The sequence below is a fragment of the Balaenoptera ricei genome, chromosome 1, assembly GCF_028023285.1.
Source record: "Balaenoptera ricei isolate mBalRic1 chromosome 1, mBalRic1.hap2, whole genome shotgun sequence".
Classification (NCBI taxonomy): Eukaryota; Metazoa; Chordata; class Mammalia; order Artiodactyla; family Balaenopteridae; genus Balaenoptera; species Balaenoptera ricei.
The window spans coordinates 138,370,575-138,389,259 of NC_082639.1; the positions used below are offsets into that span (position 1 = coordinate 138,370,575).

Sequence of the window (18,685 nt, forward strand, 5' to 3'; positions counted from 1 at the left end):
GCTAGTGCTCATGGCAGTGGAGATGCAAGAGATATGGGAACAGATGCTGGAGATATTTGGGAGGTAAAACTAAGAGGACCTACTGATGGATTGAATAAGATCATACTCACTTGGGAAAAAGGTAAGACTGAGACAAAGAGTAGAATCAAGGATGTCTCCTAAGTTTCAAATTTGGGCAACAGCGTAGATGGTGGTATCATTTGCTGAGCTGGGGATGATTACAGAAGAGCATGTGTGGAGAGAAGGGAATCAAGAACTCCCGTAATCACACAGGATGGGTTTGAGGGTAAAATGATATGGATATATATCCTTCTGTACAATGCCTAGCATTTCAGTGCTCAATATTTTATTGTTTTTCTGTTATTATTATTATTACTCATGAGGGACGACTCATTGGAGACACCAGATGCCCTTGATCAGTAAAGACATGATAATTCCCTTGGACTCAACAATCATACTTTTATTTTCTCCAATGAAAAATAAATATTACTTTTGAAAACCCTGCAGTGGTGATAGAAGGATGGGGTAGACTCATGTGTGCCTCAAGCAACATCAATCAAACTTTCAGCCAAGTTTTGATTACAAGATCTTTATTTCTGGCAATGATGTAAGAAGCAGAAAGAGCACAGCTGGATTTTCGGCACTAGGTGGATACCACAAGTTCTGGAAATTGGAAAAAGCATCTTCTAACTTGGAAATTGTGGTGATTTGTCTGGAGTAGTTAGAGGGAAAATAAATACAAACCTTCCCCTACCCCCAAACCCTCATGGTACCACTTACAGAGTAAGTTGTCTGGCTGTAACTGTCGTGTTTGGTCTTTGCTAAGCATCCAGCCTTTTGGCCGGTGTTGTTAGGTGGGTGATTTTGCTCTCTGATTTCTACACCTATGGTTTATTTTTACTAGCATAGGAAAGTAGCATAGATTTTAGTAGTTTGCCAACCTGGCTACATTTTAAGACTGCTGACAAATTTAAAAATATAGAGTGTGAGGGCAGTTCCAGGAGATTTAGGCAAGCTAGTTTTTTCTACAGTTCCTACATGATTTTGATGGGGCTGGTCTACAAATGTCATTTGGAAACCATTGTTGGTGTTTCCAACACCATGTTGGGGTGTTATGTTATGATTTCAAAACTCTGAGTTCTATTCTTGTTTTTGCCTTTGACTTGCTTGCTCTGTGACATTGAGCAAGTCACCTCATAGTTATCAATGTGCAGTTTCCTGCCTGTAAAATGAGATATTTTAGCCTCTCTTACTTCCTTGGGATAAAGAAAATACAGGGAGCTGATAGTCCGTAAATAGAATATTTCAAGTGAAAGGCACTTGCACTGGACTATCAGAAAAGTCTTGGAATCTCTGCCCTGGTGAGGGCCTGCCTGTGTGCTTTGTCTAATATCCAATGCCATCATTCTTTGAAATGCAAACCTATTCATTTCATGACTTAAAAAGTGTCCCTTAGCTTTTGACTCATACACTTTATGCGAAGGAGTTGGACCATTCTGAATAAACCAATGTTTTCATTAATGATTTTATAAGGGTCAGAGGTTACTCCTCAAGATCACCAAACTAGAAGAAACGCAGAGGCAGTTTTGGTACCGCTGGGGGTTAAAGTTCTGCCATTGTTATAGGCTTCAGTCCCCTTCAAGGGCCCGATGTGGAAACCAAATTTCCTGGAGCTGGGAGGAATACAGGACACCCTGAATTCCTACCACAATCTCAGTCCCTTTTTGAACAAAGGCCAGAACCAGCCCATGACACTCAAGTGCCAAGCTCCATACCATGTGATCTCAAGAGTCATTTCCTAAGTGGGTATAGACAGGCATTGACATGGAGCCAGTGACACTGACCAATCAAATGCTTTGCGAGAAGTCTGAGGGTTGGGCCTGAACTGTGTCACCTGATTGATTGACATGCAGAAGACAGCCCCTGTATAAGGGAGATGAAACTGTAAGGAGAATCTGTGAGGTTGAGGGGGCATAGGAACCCCTGCAGGAAGGAAACAGGATTTCCTAGGGAAGCAGGACTCCCTCCCAGCCTCTCCCCGCCCCTTCCTGTAGTGCCTCCTCCGGGGTCCAGGGGCACCATGTGAACTGTGTTGCTTCCCTTGCCACCTTACAGCCTTCTTCCTCCCTTATCATCGATATGACTGGTGATTTGCAGCACAGGGCCTGTCACATTACCTGGGTACCACCCGCAACACCCAACTCACTCTTCCCCAGCCAAGTTTGATCTCTCTACCCTCATCCTTGAGGTTATTAAACTGGCAAGGAAATATATGAAATCGGCATTCTTGAATGGCTCTCCACTCTGGGCAAGAAAAGGGAGGACTGTTTCCATGGCTGAAGCGTTCCAACCAATTCAGAGAAAAATACCACATGAAGTCAAAATATTGTTGTCCTGGCCAAGCAAGGGTTTTCCTTTATGACCATGCTGACATGCAAGGTTTACAGCCTTGCCTCTCCCCTGGTGTCAGTGGTATTGCCTGCTCTCCCCAGCTGGGGAATGACAGTTCAGCAGAGGTAGGGGAAGGATTTCATCTGTGGGAGGTGATAGAAAGGAGAGAGTCCCTGGGAGAATATAAACTCTGTAGTGTGAAAAAAGGGTAGACTATCCAGCCTAGGAGAGGGACAAAAATGAACTTCGTTATAGTAAAAAGAACTGCATACGCTTCCTTGAAAATCGATTAGAGAAGACATTTTAAAATGTCATCTTCCAGGAATAAAGACGCAGATGCAGAGAATGAACTTGAGGACACGGGGAGGGAGAAGGGTAAGCTGGGATGAAGTGAGAGAGTAGCATTGACATATATACACTACCAAATGTAAAATAGCTAGCTAGTGGGAAGCAGCTGCATCGCACAGGGAGATCAGCTCGGTGCTTTGTGACCATCTAGAGGGGTGGGTTAGGGAGGGTGGAAGGGAGATGCAAGAGGGAGGGCATATGGGGATATATGTATACATATAGCTGATTCACTTTGTTATACAGCAGAAACTAACACAACATTGTAAAACAATTATACTCCAATAAAGATGTTAAATAAATAAATAAATTAATTAATTAAATAAATGTCATCTTCCTTTAGGGAAAGAAGCCTTATACTAAAGAGTACACAGTGTGTGATTTCATGTATATAAAGTTTAAGAACAGGCAAAATGAATCTAAGCTGATGAAAGTCAGAAGAGTGTGGGTTGCAGGGGTGTGGGAAGGTTCAACTGGGAAGAGGGATTTCTAGGGGGGCTGGAAATTCTCTGTACCTTAATCTGAGTGGTGATCACCCAGATGTATTCACATGTAAAAATTTCTTGAGCTATATACTGAGTTGTGCAATTTTCTATACATAATTTATTACTCAATGCAAAAATTTCAAATGAATCTTCTATTTTTGGTCACACTTATAAATGTGGCATCTGGATAAAGGGCTGTTCAGTAGGAGAGAGACATTATTGATATTCAAAGTGGATTGTATAGCATAAGAGGTGCAGCTGAGCCTGACCCAGGAAGGACCACAGGCTTCGGCAGCAGGATGACCTGGGTCCAAGCCCTCTCTGCAGCTTTTACTGTGGATCTTTGAGCTAGCTTTAAATCTCTCAGGCTCAGTTTCCTTCTCTGAAATGTGGGTAATAATATTTACCTTTAAATGCTGTTTGGGGGATTCAGTGAAATAATGTATGTCGGTGTCTTTCCAAACACCTGAAATACAGCTCAAAAATAGTATTTATCATTAACAGATAGTAGATATATGTCCACATAAACTATGATGCTAAAGAATTCCAGTCATAAAATCAGATTTCTATCCTAAAATATTACTGGGAATAAAGGTGTGAATCTAAATAACTATTTAATAATAAGTTAAACACTCCTTTACGAATATCTAAGTGGATATTGTTAAAATATGTTAAACTATTAAAATTTATTTAAATTTTTTGAAATCAACTGCATTCTGTGCTGTAGGATCTTGGTCAAATTATTTAACATCTCTGAGTATGTTTATCTATAAAATGGGAATGATAATACTACTTCATTAGGGATATTCTGATGGTTCACATTGTTAAAATATATAATGTGCTATGAAGTGTGCCTAACACACTGTGAATTTTGGTTAAATAATTCAATTTGGCAAATATTTGATTAATGCCTAATATAAGACAGATTTTTTTTTAGTTCTTGGGGATTAAAAACAAGAATAAAACACAGTCCTTGCCTTCAGGCAGCTTCCAACCTAGTGGGAAAGACAGACATGTACACATTTATAAAATAATGTGATAAATGTTGTACTAGTATAATATTAGAATACTGGAGAAGCATGCAGGGGTCATTGCATAAAAGTATGATAGTCCATTAAACGTGTGTAGATGGTGGGCATATTTAAATTTAAAAAGAACATCGTGATACTGGAAAATAAAAATTTAAGGCCACCATGTGGTTGAATCAGGGGTCAAAGGATTATTTCTATTTTAAAATCACAAGCTTATCTTATGTTCTGAATCAGAAGTGGATACATTAAAACAGCAAAATGGACAGCACCTTCAGTTTGGCAGTGAGTTAGAAGGGGAAGGGGATGGAGTTTGCAGCAGCAAAACCTAATTCTGTTGACTACTGTCCATCACAAATGCAGTCTCTTTGGTTGGAGGCCACATCTGTGCATGCGAAGGAAGGACAGTTCTTCCAGGACACTGTTGAGTCGTGTCTACTCAAGAATCTCACGAAAGCTATGAATGCTTTCCAAGAAAAAAATGGACTTGTAAGCAAACAAAATGGCCATAGTAATTTCCAGTGAGGCTCTTGCCCTTCTGAAGTTCAGGGTAAGAGCCTCTGTTTTAAGAAGACCCCTACTGCTGTATCTTCTCCCCTCTTTGGAGAACCAATAAATATTGGCAGCTTCATTGATTACATTACCATATTAACACTGATGATCCTCAAATGACTTCTGGATAGTCCCCTGAGTGTGTGATAATCATTTCTGTACTCCATCCTACCAGGTATTTCCAAGTGCACTTGGGTGTGAGACTGCTCTAAGATGAAGAGCTTAATGAAAACCCAACTGAAAAAGTCTAGATGTTGCTCTGATAGTTATAAAAACTCTCTGGAGAGTAATATACAAAATATTGCTATATAACAGCTAATGTGATCACTGCTATTACATGCACATTACTATTTTTACTTCCATGACTTAGAAATTAGACTAGAGAGGTGTGACATTTGGCTAAACGAGACCCAACTGCCCCTGTCTATTTGCTAATCCTTAGCCCATGTTACTGAGGGTCCAGTCTTCTCCCATAACCTCCTTGAGGGATTTTGATGGGCTATTTTGCTTTATGTCTTATCAGCAAGTTCCTGAAGATCCAGTGCCTGGAAGATGGAATCTGGGAGCAAGGCAGCTGCGTCCCAGTGGTATGTGAGCCTCCCTCTCCTGTCTTTGAAGGCATGTATGAATGCACCAACGGCTTTGAGCTCAACAGCCAGTGTGTGCTCAACTGTAACGAGGAAAGTAAAAGGGTAAGGATGACTTGAACTTTATTTTGGATCAGGCTGTGCTCTAGTCTTGGTGACCAATCCAAGAATGTTCCGTAGAAATGATCTAAATGAATTGCAACAGGCAGGGCCTTACCAAGCTGGGATTCTAACCAGGGGTGTTGATATTATTTGATAGGGAATTCAGAAGAGACCACGTTTTTGGAATATTCTCTCCTGACTTCAGAACTTCCTCTTGGATAAGAACAACCTGATGGGTTGGGTACCTGGGTAAATTGCAAAAATGCTGGGATTCTGATTTGGCAGTGTGATTTCCTCTGATCTAACTTGGCTAGAAATGCTGGTATTACACTTTTTAATAGAACAGAGTCCTGAAGAGAAACACGAATTCCTCAGCAAAGGCAAAGCCGAATGCACTGTTTGACTATTATTCTCCCTAGGATTTTGGCGTGAGAGGTCTCAAGCAAAAACCACAGTCTTATCGTGGTTATGTGACTAAAATCAATTTTATTTTAGAATCTTTTCAAGTACCACACACATACACGAGACAGGAAGTTAAGCAGACTTCCTAGGCAAAGATCAATGACCTTGACTGCTCTCCTGGAACATGCCTTTATCTCAGTGTCCAGTACTCCAAGGTAAACACTGCAGGACAGATTTGAAAAGAATACTCCATGAAATGAGACCCCTTAAAAATCAACACATCTGTTTGCACTGATTGTTTAAGGAGTCAAGGAGTTGGCCAGATGAAGGGAGAGTTATTGTAATTCTAAAATCTTACTTTCTTGGGGTTTGTGAGTTAGTGCTACTCTCTGTGTTCTGCCTATAGTATACTTTGTGATTTCTGGGGATGCGAAGCCAAGAGTTACACAAACCAGCATACATGTGGAGAAAGGGACTAGAACTTTGGTGAGATCAAAAGCATCTATGATGTGTCCATCCAAGCAGAAAGGTAGAAAGCACCTCCAGAAAAATTATGAATTAGTTTTAGGGGCTCAAACTCATCTTGAAAAAAATCTGACATTTGCCACAAGCAGCATCTGGGGGACAGTAAGGCTGGATCAATGCAAAACAACACCAACGGGGAAAAAAATTCCAAAAACTATTTCAGAATACATGGGCTACTGTTGATAGCTCACCGTGTCCTTACATCCAAAGGAAAACACATTGTTAATGAATTTTATTAATGACAAAATTGTTCATGATTCCTTCACATCAAAACAGCAAAAACTTGTCTTGACTTTTTTTTGGCGGGGGGAGGCGGTGGTCAGAAACAACATGGTTTATTATCTCAATATTGTCTTTTAGTCCAGGTTCTAGAAGTTGGAGAACACTACCATTTAATCAGACCACCTTTTCCCCCACTCTAAAAGAAGTTAGCAAAACAATAAGGTACATGTGTTTGACTTTTGATATTCTAGCTTCCCATCCTCTGCACGAAGGAGGGACTGTGGACCGAGGAGTTCAAGTTATGTGAGAACCTGCAAGGGGAATGCCCACCACCCACCTCGGAGCTGAATTTCGTGGAGTACAAGTGTGAACAGGGATACAGGATTGGTATGTTTGGGAAGGGATGCTGACTTCTGCTCCCAAGTAATCCTTAACTAGGACTGGCTGGATCTTGAATCAGATTCATTGTTCTCCCTGAGGAGTGGATAGAAATTCAAGTTAACTCTTTAGCTGCTTCAGTAAAAATGAAATTTATGACAAATTTGTGTTTTTTTTATTCCTCCACTCATGTGTAATGTTGTTGCCGCTGCTGAGCCATTTGCATAGTGTCTGGTCACGTTACCCACTTCGCAGCAGGCTGAAAAGTGGATTGATTTGTGGCAGGAGTAGTAGTTCTAAGAGGAAAGGTGGAAATGTGTAGACGCACACCACGCATGTGCTGGGCGCCTCCTCCCTTCTCTCTGCTGTTGTTACTGGAGCAGAGAGTTCCTGAAGGGAACAATTTGAAATTGCCTTTGCTTGCCTGGCTCAGCAGCCATTCCTTCTGTACAGGGGATTAGGCTCCAGAACCTAGGGGTAACTTCTTAATGCAGTCATTGAAATTAAAAGTCTCTGTGGCCAGGGCCGATTGAAAGTCAAGTTGACTTAAATTTGCTCTGGCTGGACTTAAGCATCATAGAAAAGAGATGCTGTCTGTGGAAAACTTTGTGAGATTAACCCGAAGTTTTGAATTGTACAAGCAAGGAGTAATTTTCCAAGTCATTCTAACGTTTGTAATGCCAGTAGGTATAATTTGAGTTAATGAGAAAGCTTGTTAGTTTCTGAGAATGTTCTTTACCATCTTCAAGTTGCTCTTTGCACTGAGAAATCTTAAGGTCAGGCAAGGAGTAGCGGAATGCTGAGATCATGCTTCTTGTGTGGTGTCTCATGAGAAAATTCTTATCTCCCCACCCTCTAATTTTTACATTAATATGTCACACACACACGTATATAGAGTCCTTAAGAGTCATGTAAGTCAGCAAAAAACATTAATAGAAGTAAGTGTGAGCTGAAAAGCAACTTGGAGATCATCAAAATCTTTAGATGAGGAAATAGAGAACCCTGAGAGTCCGCCTTCTTTGAATAGAATTTTAGAAGATACTTAAGACACCACATACAAATAAATAAAGCAAGATTTTCCTTTAAAAGGCCAACACATGACCAAAATCTCTGCTTCTGATTTCCCCTTGTTTCCTCTTTTAATCACATAGGTTTCTTGGCTGCCTGTGTAATGATCTTCAGTCTAGCGGGCATTATAAATCCACCTTCATGATTTCTGGGCCATTTTTTCCCCAGCTAGTAAAGTTCTTAGGTAGTAGATGTTGCAGTCATAAGCTTCCAGGAAATCATATGAGCAGAAATGGTATTAAAAGTACTTAAAAGGCATCAACTAATCCAGGTAGACTTTGGCTGGCCAGAGTCCTGGAGTGGGGTATTGGAGGTCTACGAGACCAGGAATTAGATCTCTTATTGCTGAGTCATACAGAGATTCAGGGATTCCAGAGGAGGGGTTATATTGGACTAGGAGGAGAAAGGGCACTTGGGCCAAGGGAGTTAACTTGAGGAAGTGGCTCTTTACTAGTTAGTGTAGGAGCATCCCTACAGGTACACAGTAGATGAGTATCGACCCTGCCTATGACCATGTTAATGAGGTGACCTACAACGTAGAAAGCAATTGTTTTTGTATTTCCCTGGTGGCACAGTGGTTAAGAATCTGCCTGCCAATGCAGGGGACATGGGTTCGAGCCCTGGTCTGGGAAGATCCCACATGCCACAGAGCAACAAAGCCCGTGCGCCACAACTACTGAGCCTGTGCTCTAGAGCCCACGAGCCACAACTGCTGAAGCCCACACGCCTAGAGCCCGTGCTCCACAGCAAGAGAAACCACTGCAATGAGAAGCCCGAGCACCACGATGAAGAGTAGCCCCTGCTCGCCTCAACTAGAGAAAGCCCATGTGCAGCAACAAAGACCCAGCGCAGCCAAAAATATAAATTAATCAATTAATTAATTAATTAATTTTAAAAAGAAGTGAGCAGAAAAGAAAAAAACAATTAAAAAAAAAAAAAGAAAGAACAATCAAAGCTAATGATTCCAAGATGTAAAAGACTGAGATGTGGGAAGTTCAAGTCTCTTTTGTAAATTTCTGTTCCTTCAGGTGCAGTGTGTTCCCCATCGTGTATAATCCCCCCTAGCGATCCCGTAATCCTTCCTGAGAACGTCACTGCTGACACTCTGGAGCACTGGATGGAACCTGTCAAAGTCCAGGTGAGGAAAGGATCATTTTTATGTGCCGAGGATGTAAGACTGCTGAACAATTCTCAACCAGCAGCATATTCCCTGGAGTAATTTCAGAGGCTTTCAAAGCATCCTTAGAGCAAAAAACCGCATGGATCATTCCTAGAGAGAAGGATTGAAAATCAGGAAGAAAAAAGAGAAAAGCTTGAGAAAAAAGATGACCAATATCCAAAAGAAAGTTTAAAAGATAATATAGAAGGAAGACTCAGAGACATAAAGAATGATAATACAGGAAGGAAATTGAAAGAGAAAATTACCACTAATAAAAAAATAGGAAGATAAATTAGAAAAGATGAAAATAAAACTGAAAACAGAGAGAGAATGACTAGAGGAAGTAAGGAAAGTTACCTTTCCTACCTCCATTTCCCACTCTCTCTAAACCCCAAAATCCTCTCTGGACCCTCTGATATTCAAAGTCAGTCATGAGTGAGATCCATTACATCTCTGAGCTTTCCATTCGTTTTCATCCTCATTTGAAACCCTGAGGATTCTGCCTCCCTGCAGGGTCTACTGGTTCCTACTTTCTCTCTCACACCCCTCCTGTCTCTGGGCCTGGGAGAGGAGCAGATGTCCTCCTGTCTCCTCAATGCCACTTCCAAACTCTTCTCCCTGCCTCCTCCCTGAAATCACCCACATTTGAATCTAATGCCAACAGAATAAAACACTCACCACCCTCAGTGCAGCTGTCATCTTCTGACCCTCAGTTCACTCCCTCCCCCGATTTTTTAACCACTTAAGCTCCTGGCTCACAGTCACTTTACCTAATATTCCTGGCATAACTCTTACTGACTTCAACATCCACACACTGGGTCCTTCCCACACCTGGGTTCTCAGTTCCATGGCCTCCTTTGACCACCTTTACCTTCCTGACTTTCTCTCCCACATGCTTTACTTGGCTCACTCTAATCTTGCCACAGTGGCTCTTGGCTAATTCTTGAACATGCCAGGCACACTCCCACCTCAGGACTTTTGCCCCGTGGTTCCCTCTGCCTAGAATGCTTTTCTCCTGGGTATCTTCATGTCTTGCTCCTTTGCTTCCTTCAGAATTTTACTCAAATGTCAGGAAGGCCTCCTTTGACTACTCTATCTAAAATTTTAACTCCCCTAAAACTTTGTTTCCCTTCCCTCTTTTATGTTTTTCTCCTTAGGACTTATCATGACCATGCATATTTTATATTTTACTCATTTATCTTATGTATTAATAAGTCTCTTTCCACCACTAGAATAAAAAGGTCAATGAGGGATTATTGTTCACTACTATAGCCCCAGATCCTAGAACACTAACTGGTATGTAATAAGTGTTCAATAAATATTTGTGAAATGAGTAAATGAAAAAGAGAAAGAAAAGGCTATACGAGATGTGAATGGAGACGATCTTGTAGTCAGGAAGTTATTTCTTCTTAGAATGGGAGGGTGGGGCTATCAGAAAGCCTGAGAGCTTTGTTGCTTTATTAGACTGTCTAATAAACAAAAACCTTGGAAGGCTATTCCCACAGAGTCACCAAGAGATGGGCGCTAGAGATACACTACATTTCATTCGGAAATCATTCTCAGATTGCTCCTTTTCCCTCACAGGCTAATTGTGCTGTCTTATTGGCAGGGATGTGTGTTAAAGCAGGAGGATCAGGAACAAATACTCTAAGTATGCTTTGGGGTGGGGGTGGGAGTAGCATGACCCTATTAATTCAGTCAGTCACTCACTCAGCAAACACTTATTGGGGCTTAATATGTGCCCTGGAACTGTGCTAAATGCTGGGAATATGAAAAGGAAAAAAAATGAGAGTCCTTCTGTTTACAAGACTTATAATATGCCCACGAAAACAAACATTTATAATAATGCAACATGGGAAATGGCTTGCTTGTGGTAGAAGAGCTGTGGGAACACCCAAGAGGAAGCATGTACTTCTTCTGCTCGGGAGCTTTGGGGAGTTGGGGAAGGATCAACAGACCAGGAAGCTTTCCCTCTGGGTCTTAAACTATGATCCAGGGGAAAATTCTAGAGGATAAGGAATGGTAAGAAGTTCTATGTGTCTGAAACCAGGGTATTGCGGTGGTGAGGGAGAGGGGAGATGGGAGCTAGAAGGATGAGATAGGGCAGGGGCAGGTGGACGAGATCCTGTAGGGCATGGCGACCCCTCTTAGGATGTTGAACCCAATGAGAACACTATGCAAGAGGGGGCCCACCGCGAGTGGGAGGGCACTGGGAAGACCATATGGAGCAGGAAGGAGAAAGCCAGAAAAACACCTTGTCTGGTTCTCCCATCCCAGCCTTTCTAGGGACTTTCTGTCCCATTTCCCACAGTCTGTTGTGAAGGTTTAGCTGGAATTACAGTACCTGGAGAAAGAACTTCTGCCTCATGTTCGCGGAGTGCCAGATGGTCTAGACCCTTTCTGTCAGTCCCTTGAACTCAACTTCTTATGATGAAAGACTTCTCTTTCTCTATAAGCAGCTAAAGGGAGAAAGGTTTGGGATGTTTACAATCCATTTGTTCCACTTGAGAAATGAACTGCTTCAGGAACCCTTCTACAATCACTTCAGCATCTACCCAACAAGACATCCGATGGGCACAATCGATGCATGTAGGGTTTGTCAGGCCAGAGTGCAGGCCTTCCTGTGATGGGGGTGGTCTCCCACCTCTGCTTTCCAAATGGGACATTCAGAGAAGAGCAGTTCACTTTTCTTCGTGAAGACAGCAGGGATACCAATAACAGAGACGTGACTATTTCCAAACTGGAAAACAATATCTTCTATTTTATTAAAACCTCCCCTTTCTCAACTATCCTTCGGGGGAGTCATTATTATTTATTTACCTCTATTCCGTAGCATTTTGTTCATGTTTACATTCCTAATTCCTTTTTCAGTGCTGGGCAAATTATAGGTGTCTTAGGAATGTTGGTTGAGTAAGCAAAGAAATTGCTATAGCATCATTTTCTACTTTGAAAGTAAATATATATTTTCTCCTCAAACTGGGAGCACTTGCTGCAGCTTCGTACTGCTATGTATAATTATATCCTTGTCAATTTCAAGTTGCCCACCCCAGAAAGAAAATGCAGGATTTATTTTCTTCTTAAACCAAACACCAAATGTTATCATTTGTATCACTGCATTTATCATGACTATGGTCTAGTCAAGAAAAAGAAGTCAGTGGAAGCAAAGGAAATAATGATGAGGCTATTGCCCTTATGTACCCAGGTCCTCAGAGACGAGATTATGCCCCAACCATAGATGGTCCCATTTTGTGGCACTCAGTGGCTCTTGAGGGGTGGGAAATCTAAGCTTGTCCTCATAAAGAAGGAGAAATGCCTTATACACCAAAGCAATTGTATTAAATGAAAGTCTTCTTCGAGTAAAAACCTTGTAACTTACATTGATTTATCTTGAAGGATGTTCCATATTGTACTCAATCTTAAGTTTTGGTGTCCTTCAGAATCACTTGGGCAGTTTGTAAAGGGAGCAGACCTGGGTTCCCCCCTTTAGAGAGACTGCCAAAGCCTTGGGGTGTGCATTTTTTAACAAGCACCCCAGGTAATTCCACTGTAATGCTTTGCGAAACACTGTTATTATAAAATAAAATACTGGCAACATAAATATTTTAAGTACAGTACACCTATTTGGAGCCTGGCTCATTTGTTTAGTAAATGATGATCTCCTATTTCATGTAAACCCTTGCTATCTCCCATACTTCAAATACCTGGTATCTGGCAAGACTACAGAGCAATGGATTAAATTGCATCATTTTCTCTAGTCTGCTTCCAATGACTTCATTCTTTGTAATAAAAATGATATCTTACATTTGGATAACGCTTTATTGCTTTCAAAGTTGTGTATATATACATAATATATATATTTTGGAAATTTATCATTTCATTTGAATCTTCTCACAAACCAATAAACTAAGAAAGGAAGATTTTATTATCCTTATTTTCCTGACACATTAGATGTTGTCGGATTATCTGTTCAAGGTTGCACAGCTTTCAAGAAATGGAGAGAGCAGTGCCGCCAACTTTTCTGACTCCAAGTTCAGTGATTTCCCCTGAATCACCCTGTTGGCTGTAGTCTTTTTTCCCCCTGGTGTATGTTTGGGTTAGTTTGCCTATCAAATAGAAAAGAAGTCACTTGCCCCAACTATGAGAACCTCCTCATTCCCACATTTCCCTTCCCTCCCCGTGAAGTCTAACAAAAATAATTTAGAGAGATATTTCCCTATAATACTGCTTTTCCTCGTTGTGAAAAAGTTTTTTTTTTAAAGAACAATCAAGTATACGTTTTAGGTTCTTATAACGTTTATGTACCTGTCTCTGGGGGTTCTACTGGTTTTTATTCCTGAACATGATACCTGACTCCTAGAATAATATACTTTTCATTAAAGGAAGAATTTCCGAGGATTTAGGTAGTCTGGGGTTTTGATGAAAAACAACTCAAAGTGGCAACTGTCAAAAGAAGAGTGAGGTCCTCCTGGGTTCAAATACTATATCACTTACCCCTTGGAGCCTCTGCTCAACAGCAAGAATGAGGATGGTATTATCTATCTTGAAGTGTTGTTATAAAAATTCAAAATAACACTTTTGCAATGTCTTGCACAGTTTCTAACACATAGTTCTGAATTATGTAAAAATGGAATTTAAGTTCACTTAGTACAAATCTTACCCTTGGAAATTTCCAGGCTCTCTGAAAAGATATCACCTGCTATCTATAAGAAAGAAAAATATTGTTCTGTAAGTTCTATGCTTTGCTTGTTAGTGTGTGTAGATAGAGGTGTGTAGGTCATTTGTTTTTTTCTGTGCCTTTTACAAATGGGACTGGGAAGACAATTAATGGCCATTCAGTGCTTCCTATTGGACACCTCTGACTGAAGAAGCAATTTCTAACGGCTCTGGTTAGGAGAATCAGAAGAGAGTAAGGATGAACATATACTATTATTTCTAAATGTTTCAAGGGCATGCTGGCTGTAGGAAACATGAAGTAAGGATTTGAAATTCCCAAATGGACTTTCTGGGCCTTTGTTGTTGCAATGGCGTTTTCCTCCTTCACCTACTGCACCCAGGGATTTAGACCTTTCTATGGTGATGGCATCAGCAGAGACGTATCCCTACAAAAGAGAGGATGCCAAACAAAAGGGCTTCTTGGCTGTCAAATAAATCCCTGCTAGTCATGGTGACTGAGCAGTGGAAACTGGCAGCTGGGACAGACAGGAGACAGCCAACTGCCCAATCAGTACCATTGCTCATATCTAGGGGGTCTGAGCTGAGGGTGTAGGAAGAGCTCCCCATGGACTTCCGCTGAGAGCATTTAGGGTTTTTCTCATCCCTGCTTTTCCTCTTCTTCATTTTCTGCTTTTCTTCCTTTTTTCTGTCATTCTAACACCAAACTGTAAGAGTCTTGGGGGTAGGAATTATGTCTTCCTCAATGCATGATTCATTTCACCCGTTCTCAGAACGAGATTGCTGTGTGAAACCAAAGAGCTCAAAGAAGACAATGCCTCCCACCTCCACAGAGCCATTTCTCATGGCAAACCTTTGGATTTTTCCAGAAAGCCTATGTAAGGTTGATTTTTTATTATTGTCCCTTAACCACTGTGTCTAGAGAATGTTTTATTATATCTTGTGACTTTCCTGTTTAAAATAGGAAAATTGACATTTTGACTTACATTATAAAGAAGTGGTCTTTTGAGAACCAGATTTCATGGAGAGATTTTGTTTGTTTGTTTTGCACATAATAAGGCAATTGTTTGCATGTAAACAAGTTTTTCTAAACTGTATTTGAAAGTGTTTCTTTCTGAAATACAAAAGTATCCATCATAACATCTCATTTCCCCTATTAGTCTGCTTCATAAATTCAGTTTTCCCAGATTGGATAATCCTCTTTTTCTTTTTTTTTTAGTATATCATAATTAGGAATTAGTGAGGACCAAATTAATGAGATTTTCCTGTGACTACACACGTTAGGTTTGCAAAGTTCTCAACACTGCATGGAATCCCTCTCTCAGCTCCCCAGCTCTTCAACAGAATTGCGCAGTCAAAACAAACCTTATAATTTCTGACTTTGTTTTCCCAAGTTGGTCCCCAAAGGATTAATAATTCCTTAAATAAAATCAAAATGTTTTAAGAGGAAGAGAAAAACAGGAGGAAAAAAAGAAGATAATAGCCTCCAGAAGTCACAGTTTCCCACTATCTGGTCTCCCCCTCCCGTCTGTCCCCTCATCTCCTAATCCTCCCGTTCCCCCCATCCCCAGTGTCCTCTTGATGGGTGCAGTTGTGTGTAGCAGCTCCAGTGACACTTGCCACACATCACGGGAGAACAAATCCCTCAGACATGAGTCATGAAAAAATCTTTTTCATCTGTTTAAAACGTGGCATTGTTCCCTCTCTGCTTGAGTAAGTCTCAGGCATCAATTCCCTCTTCTCCAGAGAAGAGTAGACAAGAGTGTCTTGGAGGATGGGGGAAGAATAACCACAAAGTATATTGCAGGGTAATGTGCTATGGTCCAAATAAATATGCAAAATAGCACTGTATTTTATTTAGGGCTGCATACATATATGGTAATAAGGAGATCATCACAAACCTGGGCAGGAGCAGAACTTTGTGATCTGATGTGATTAGTAGCCCATTCTGTCAAGTAACTATTCCTGATAAAAAAACAATTGAGCAATTTTGTATTAGACCTTAATGTTGGCTAACCATCAGTCTTGTGACCTTTAACAACACATTTAACCAGGCAACAGCCTTCATACAGCCCTATGACCATCCTAATAACCCTTAACTGGTTTTCTTTCCCTCTTTCCTCCCTCCCTTCTCTCTCTCTCTCTCTCTCCCCTCCTTTCTCCCCCACCCCATCTTCTCCTTTCCCATCTCTGCTCTCCCTTTGTTCTTCCTTTCTTCTCTTTTTTCCCTTGCTTTTTCAAAAAAATTAAAATAGTCCAACCAAGAGGAAATCTTTAAACTGGTTTTCTCATGAACTTTTTCTTTTTGAAAAGTTTAAAACAAATCCTTGGCCCTTAGTTTTCACAATTGATTCATCTGAGAAGTGGCTTGCTAATAGTATAACAACTATAGTTATAATTATATACAAATGTATAGAAATAATAATTTTAAAATTCAGAATAGTTGTTACTAATAGGGAGGATGGAAGGAGAATGATGTTGGAGGGACATATATAAGGGACATTAATTGAATCTCTAGTGACAAACTCTGGAAGCAGATAAAACAAAGTGTTATGATTTGATAAAGCTGGGCAGAGGATATAAGGTTGTTTTTTCAATTATTCTCTATAGCTTTTCAAATGTAATATATAGGATTATAATTTGCCAAAAATATTCCAGAAAAAAAGAAAATCATATTGAACTGTTAAACGATAAACTGAGGCATATTAAATATTTTAAGAGTTTATCTGAGCAAAAATTAATTCAAATCGGGTAATGCCAAACCGGGTTTAGGAGTGCTCCGCCAACAGCAGCTGGGGAGAGACTTGATTATAGAGAAAAGGCAAAAGCAAAGTAAGGAAATTATTGATTGGTTATAGCTTAAAGCCAAGTTGGTTGTTCATGACTGATTGCCCTTTGGTTTCAATTTCATAACCTTGAGACATTGACAGGCTTAGATTTTGGTTTGCTGCCACAGGCCACCATGGCATTAGAGCCACCTCAGTGTAATGGCCTCCTTGTTTAATTAATTTAACACACCTCACCAGGAGCTAGCCCTTCTATGCCAACTTCTCACTAGTTTTCCTCCCATTTCACTTTCCTCTTTCACCTCCCTACCACAAATGTGCCCATAAAATGTAGGATCTGAAAAACATTTGAAATTTTCCTCCAATTTTGATCAGTAAGTAGTTATTCAATTACTTCTATATGCAGATCTTTTCATATGAGATGAGTGACTTTCATAGGCCAGAAGATAAAGAAGAAACCTAAAGGTACAACAACCTATTTAACGGTTGACAAGTACTTGTTGAACATTGTCTCTCTCTAAGTCACTGAAATAAGACGTGTGAGCGGGAGAGAGTCCCTGTTCTCAAGGATTTTGCAGTCTAGGAAGGTATATGACACAGGTACCAGAAACTTTTGTAATCTGTACAGAGATCAAGGAGGTTGCCAGTCTGAATTAGTCTTAAGACTGAATTATAGAATATTACAAAATTCATTGAGATGGGTATTGTCAATTCCACTATCATGAGTTTATTGAACAGATGTAGTTGCACATGTATAAAATGATTTATACATAAGCTTTGTTTGTTAAAGCGAAAGACTGAAAATAACTTTAATATCCATTAATATGGGTCTGATTAAGTAAATTAAGGTACATCCATGAAATGGAATAATATGCAATCAATAGAATGCAGCAACCCATATACCATAAAATAAACAGAACACCAAGAAATGTTATGAAGTGAAATAAAGTTAGACAATCAAACAATAAACTAAAGCACTAAATAAAATTATAGTATTTTATACTTTGTGTGAGGAAATAAATAATTTTATATACGTATGTATATTCATAGACTATCTCTGTAATGACATAAAAAAGAACTAAAAATAGTATGCAAGAAATTGAGTAGTTGGGGAGATTGTGTATCGTTTTATGTTTTTTAGATTATATACTTTGAACATGTATCACATAATAATAAAATTAAATTACATAAAAATACAAAGATGTAGGGGAGCTCCCTGGTGGCCTAGTGGTTAGGATTCCGGGCTTGTGGGCCAGGTTCAATCCCTGGTTGGGGAACTGAGATCCCGCAAGCCACATGGTGTGGCCACAAAAAAAAAAAAAAAAAAAAATACAAAGGTGTAAAAAATAAATTGGAAATAATAAGAGAAAAGAGCACTGGAGAATGTATATGTATAGCTGATTCACTTTATTATAAAGCAGAAAATAACACACCATTGTAAAGCAATTATACTCCAATAAAGATGTTAAATATATATATATATATATATATATATATATATATATATATATATATATATATATATAAAATAAAATGAAGGCCCACTACTGATGCAGAGTAGAGATGTAGAGGCTAGTACTACAAATGGAACAGTGATGAAAAAAAGACTGGAAAGAGAGAGATCACAAATTTCACAATAAATGGTAATTTCAATTTGCTTCAGCAGAGCAAAATGAAGAAGCTGTTATATGAAAAAAAATGCACGTGTGTTGTTTCCATCATATAACTATTGAGTAGCATTTCCTAAAGTGAGTTCCACAGAACATTAATCTGGAGAGATGTTCACAAAAGAAAACAAAAAGGGTCTGTGGTTAAAAAAAAAAAAAAGAGCACTGGAGAAAAAGAATTAAAAGTAAATACAGACAGACTCTTTTCCTTTCTTTCTTTCTTTTAGGTTTTTTTTTCTTTTGTTTGTTTTTTTCCTTTGCAATGTAGTTTTAGAATTTCTCAAGTATTAGAAGATCAACACTCCTGCACGTATTAA

The 18,685-nt window shown here is 39.7% G+C and overlaps 1 protein-coding gene across 4 annotated transcripts in view; it reads left to right on the forward strand.

The window, feature by feature from the left end:
* PAPPA2 (pappalysin 2) overlaps window positions 1–18,685 on the forward strand; it is a 309,250-nt gene that overhangs the window by 246,813 nt on the left and 43,752 nt on the right. For all 4 annotated transcript variants that reach the window (XM_059937054.1, XM_059937065.1, XM_059937076.1 and 1 more), the window contains 3 exons: window positions 5,325–5,493; window positions 6,891–7,026; window positions 9,114–9,223. In XM_059937054.1, the coding sequence (XP_059793037.1) occupies window positions 5,325–5,493; window positions 6,891–7,026; window positions 9,114–9,223 (415 nt within the window). The remainder of the gene's footprint in view (window positions 1–5,324; window positions 5,494–6,890; window positions 7,027–9,113; window positions 9,224–18,685) is intronic.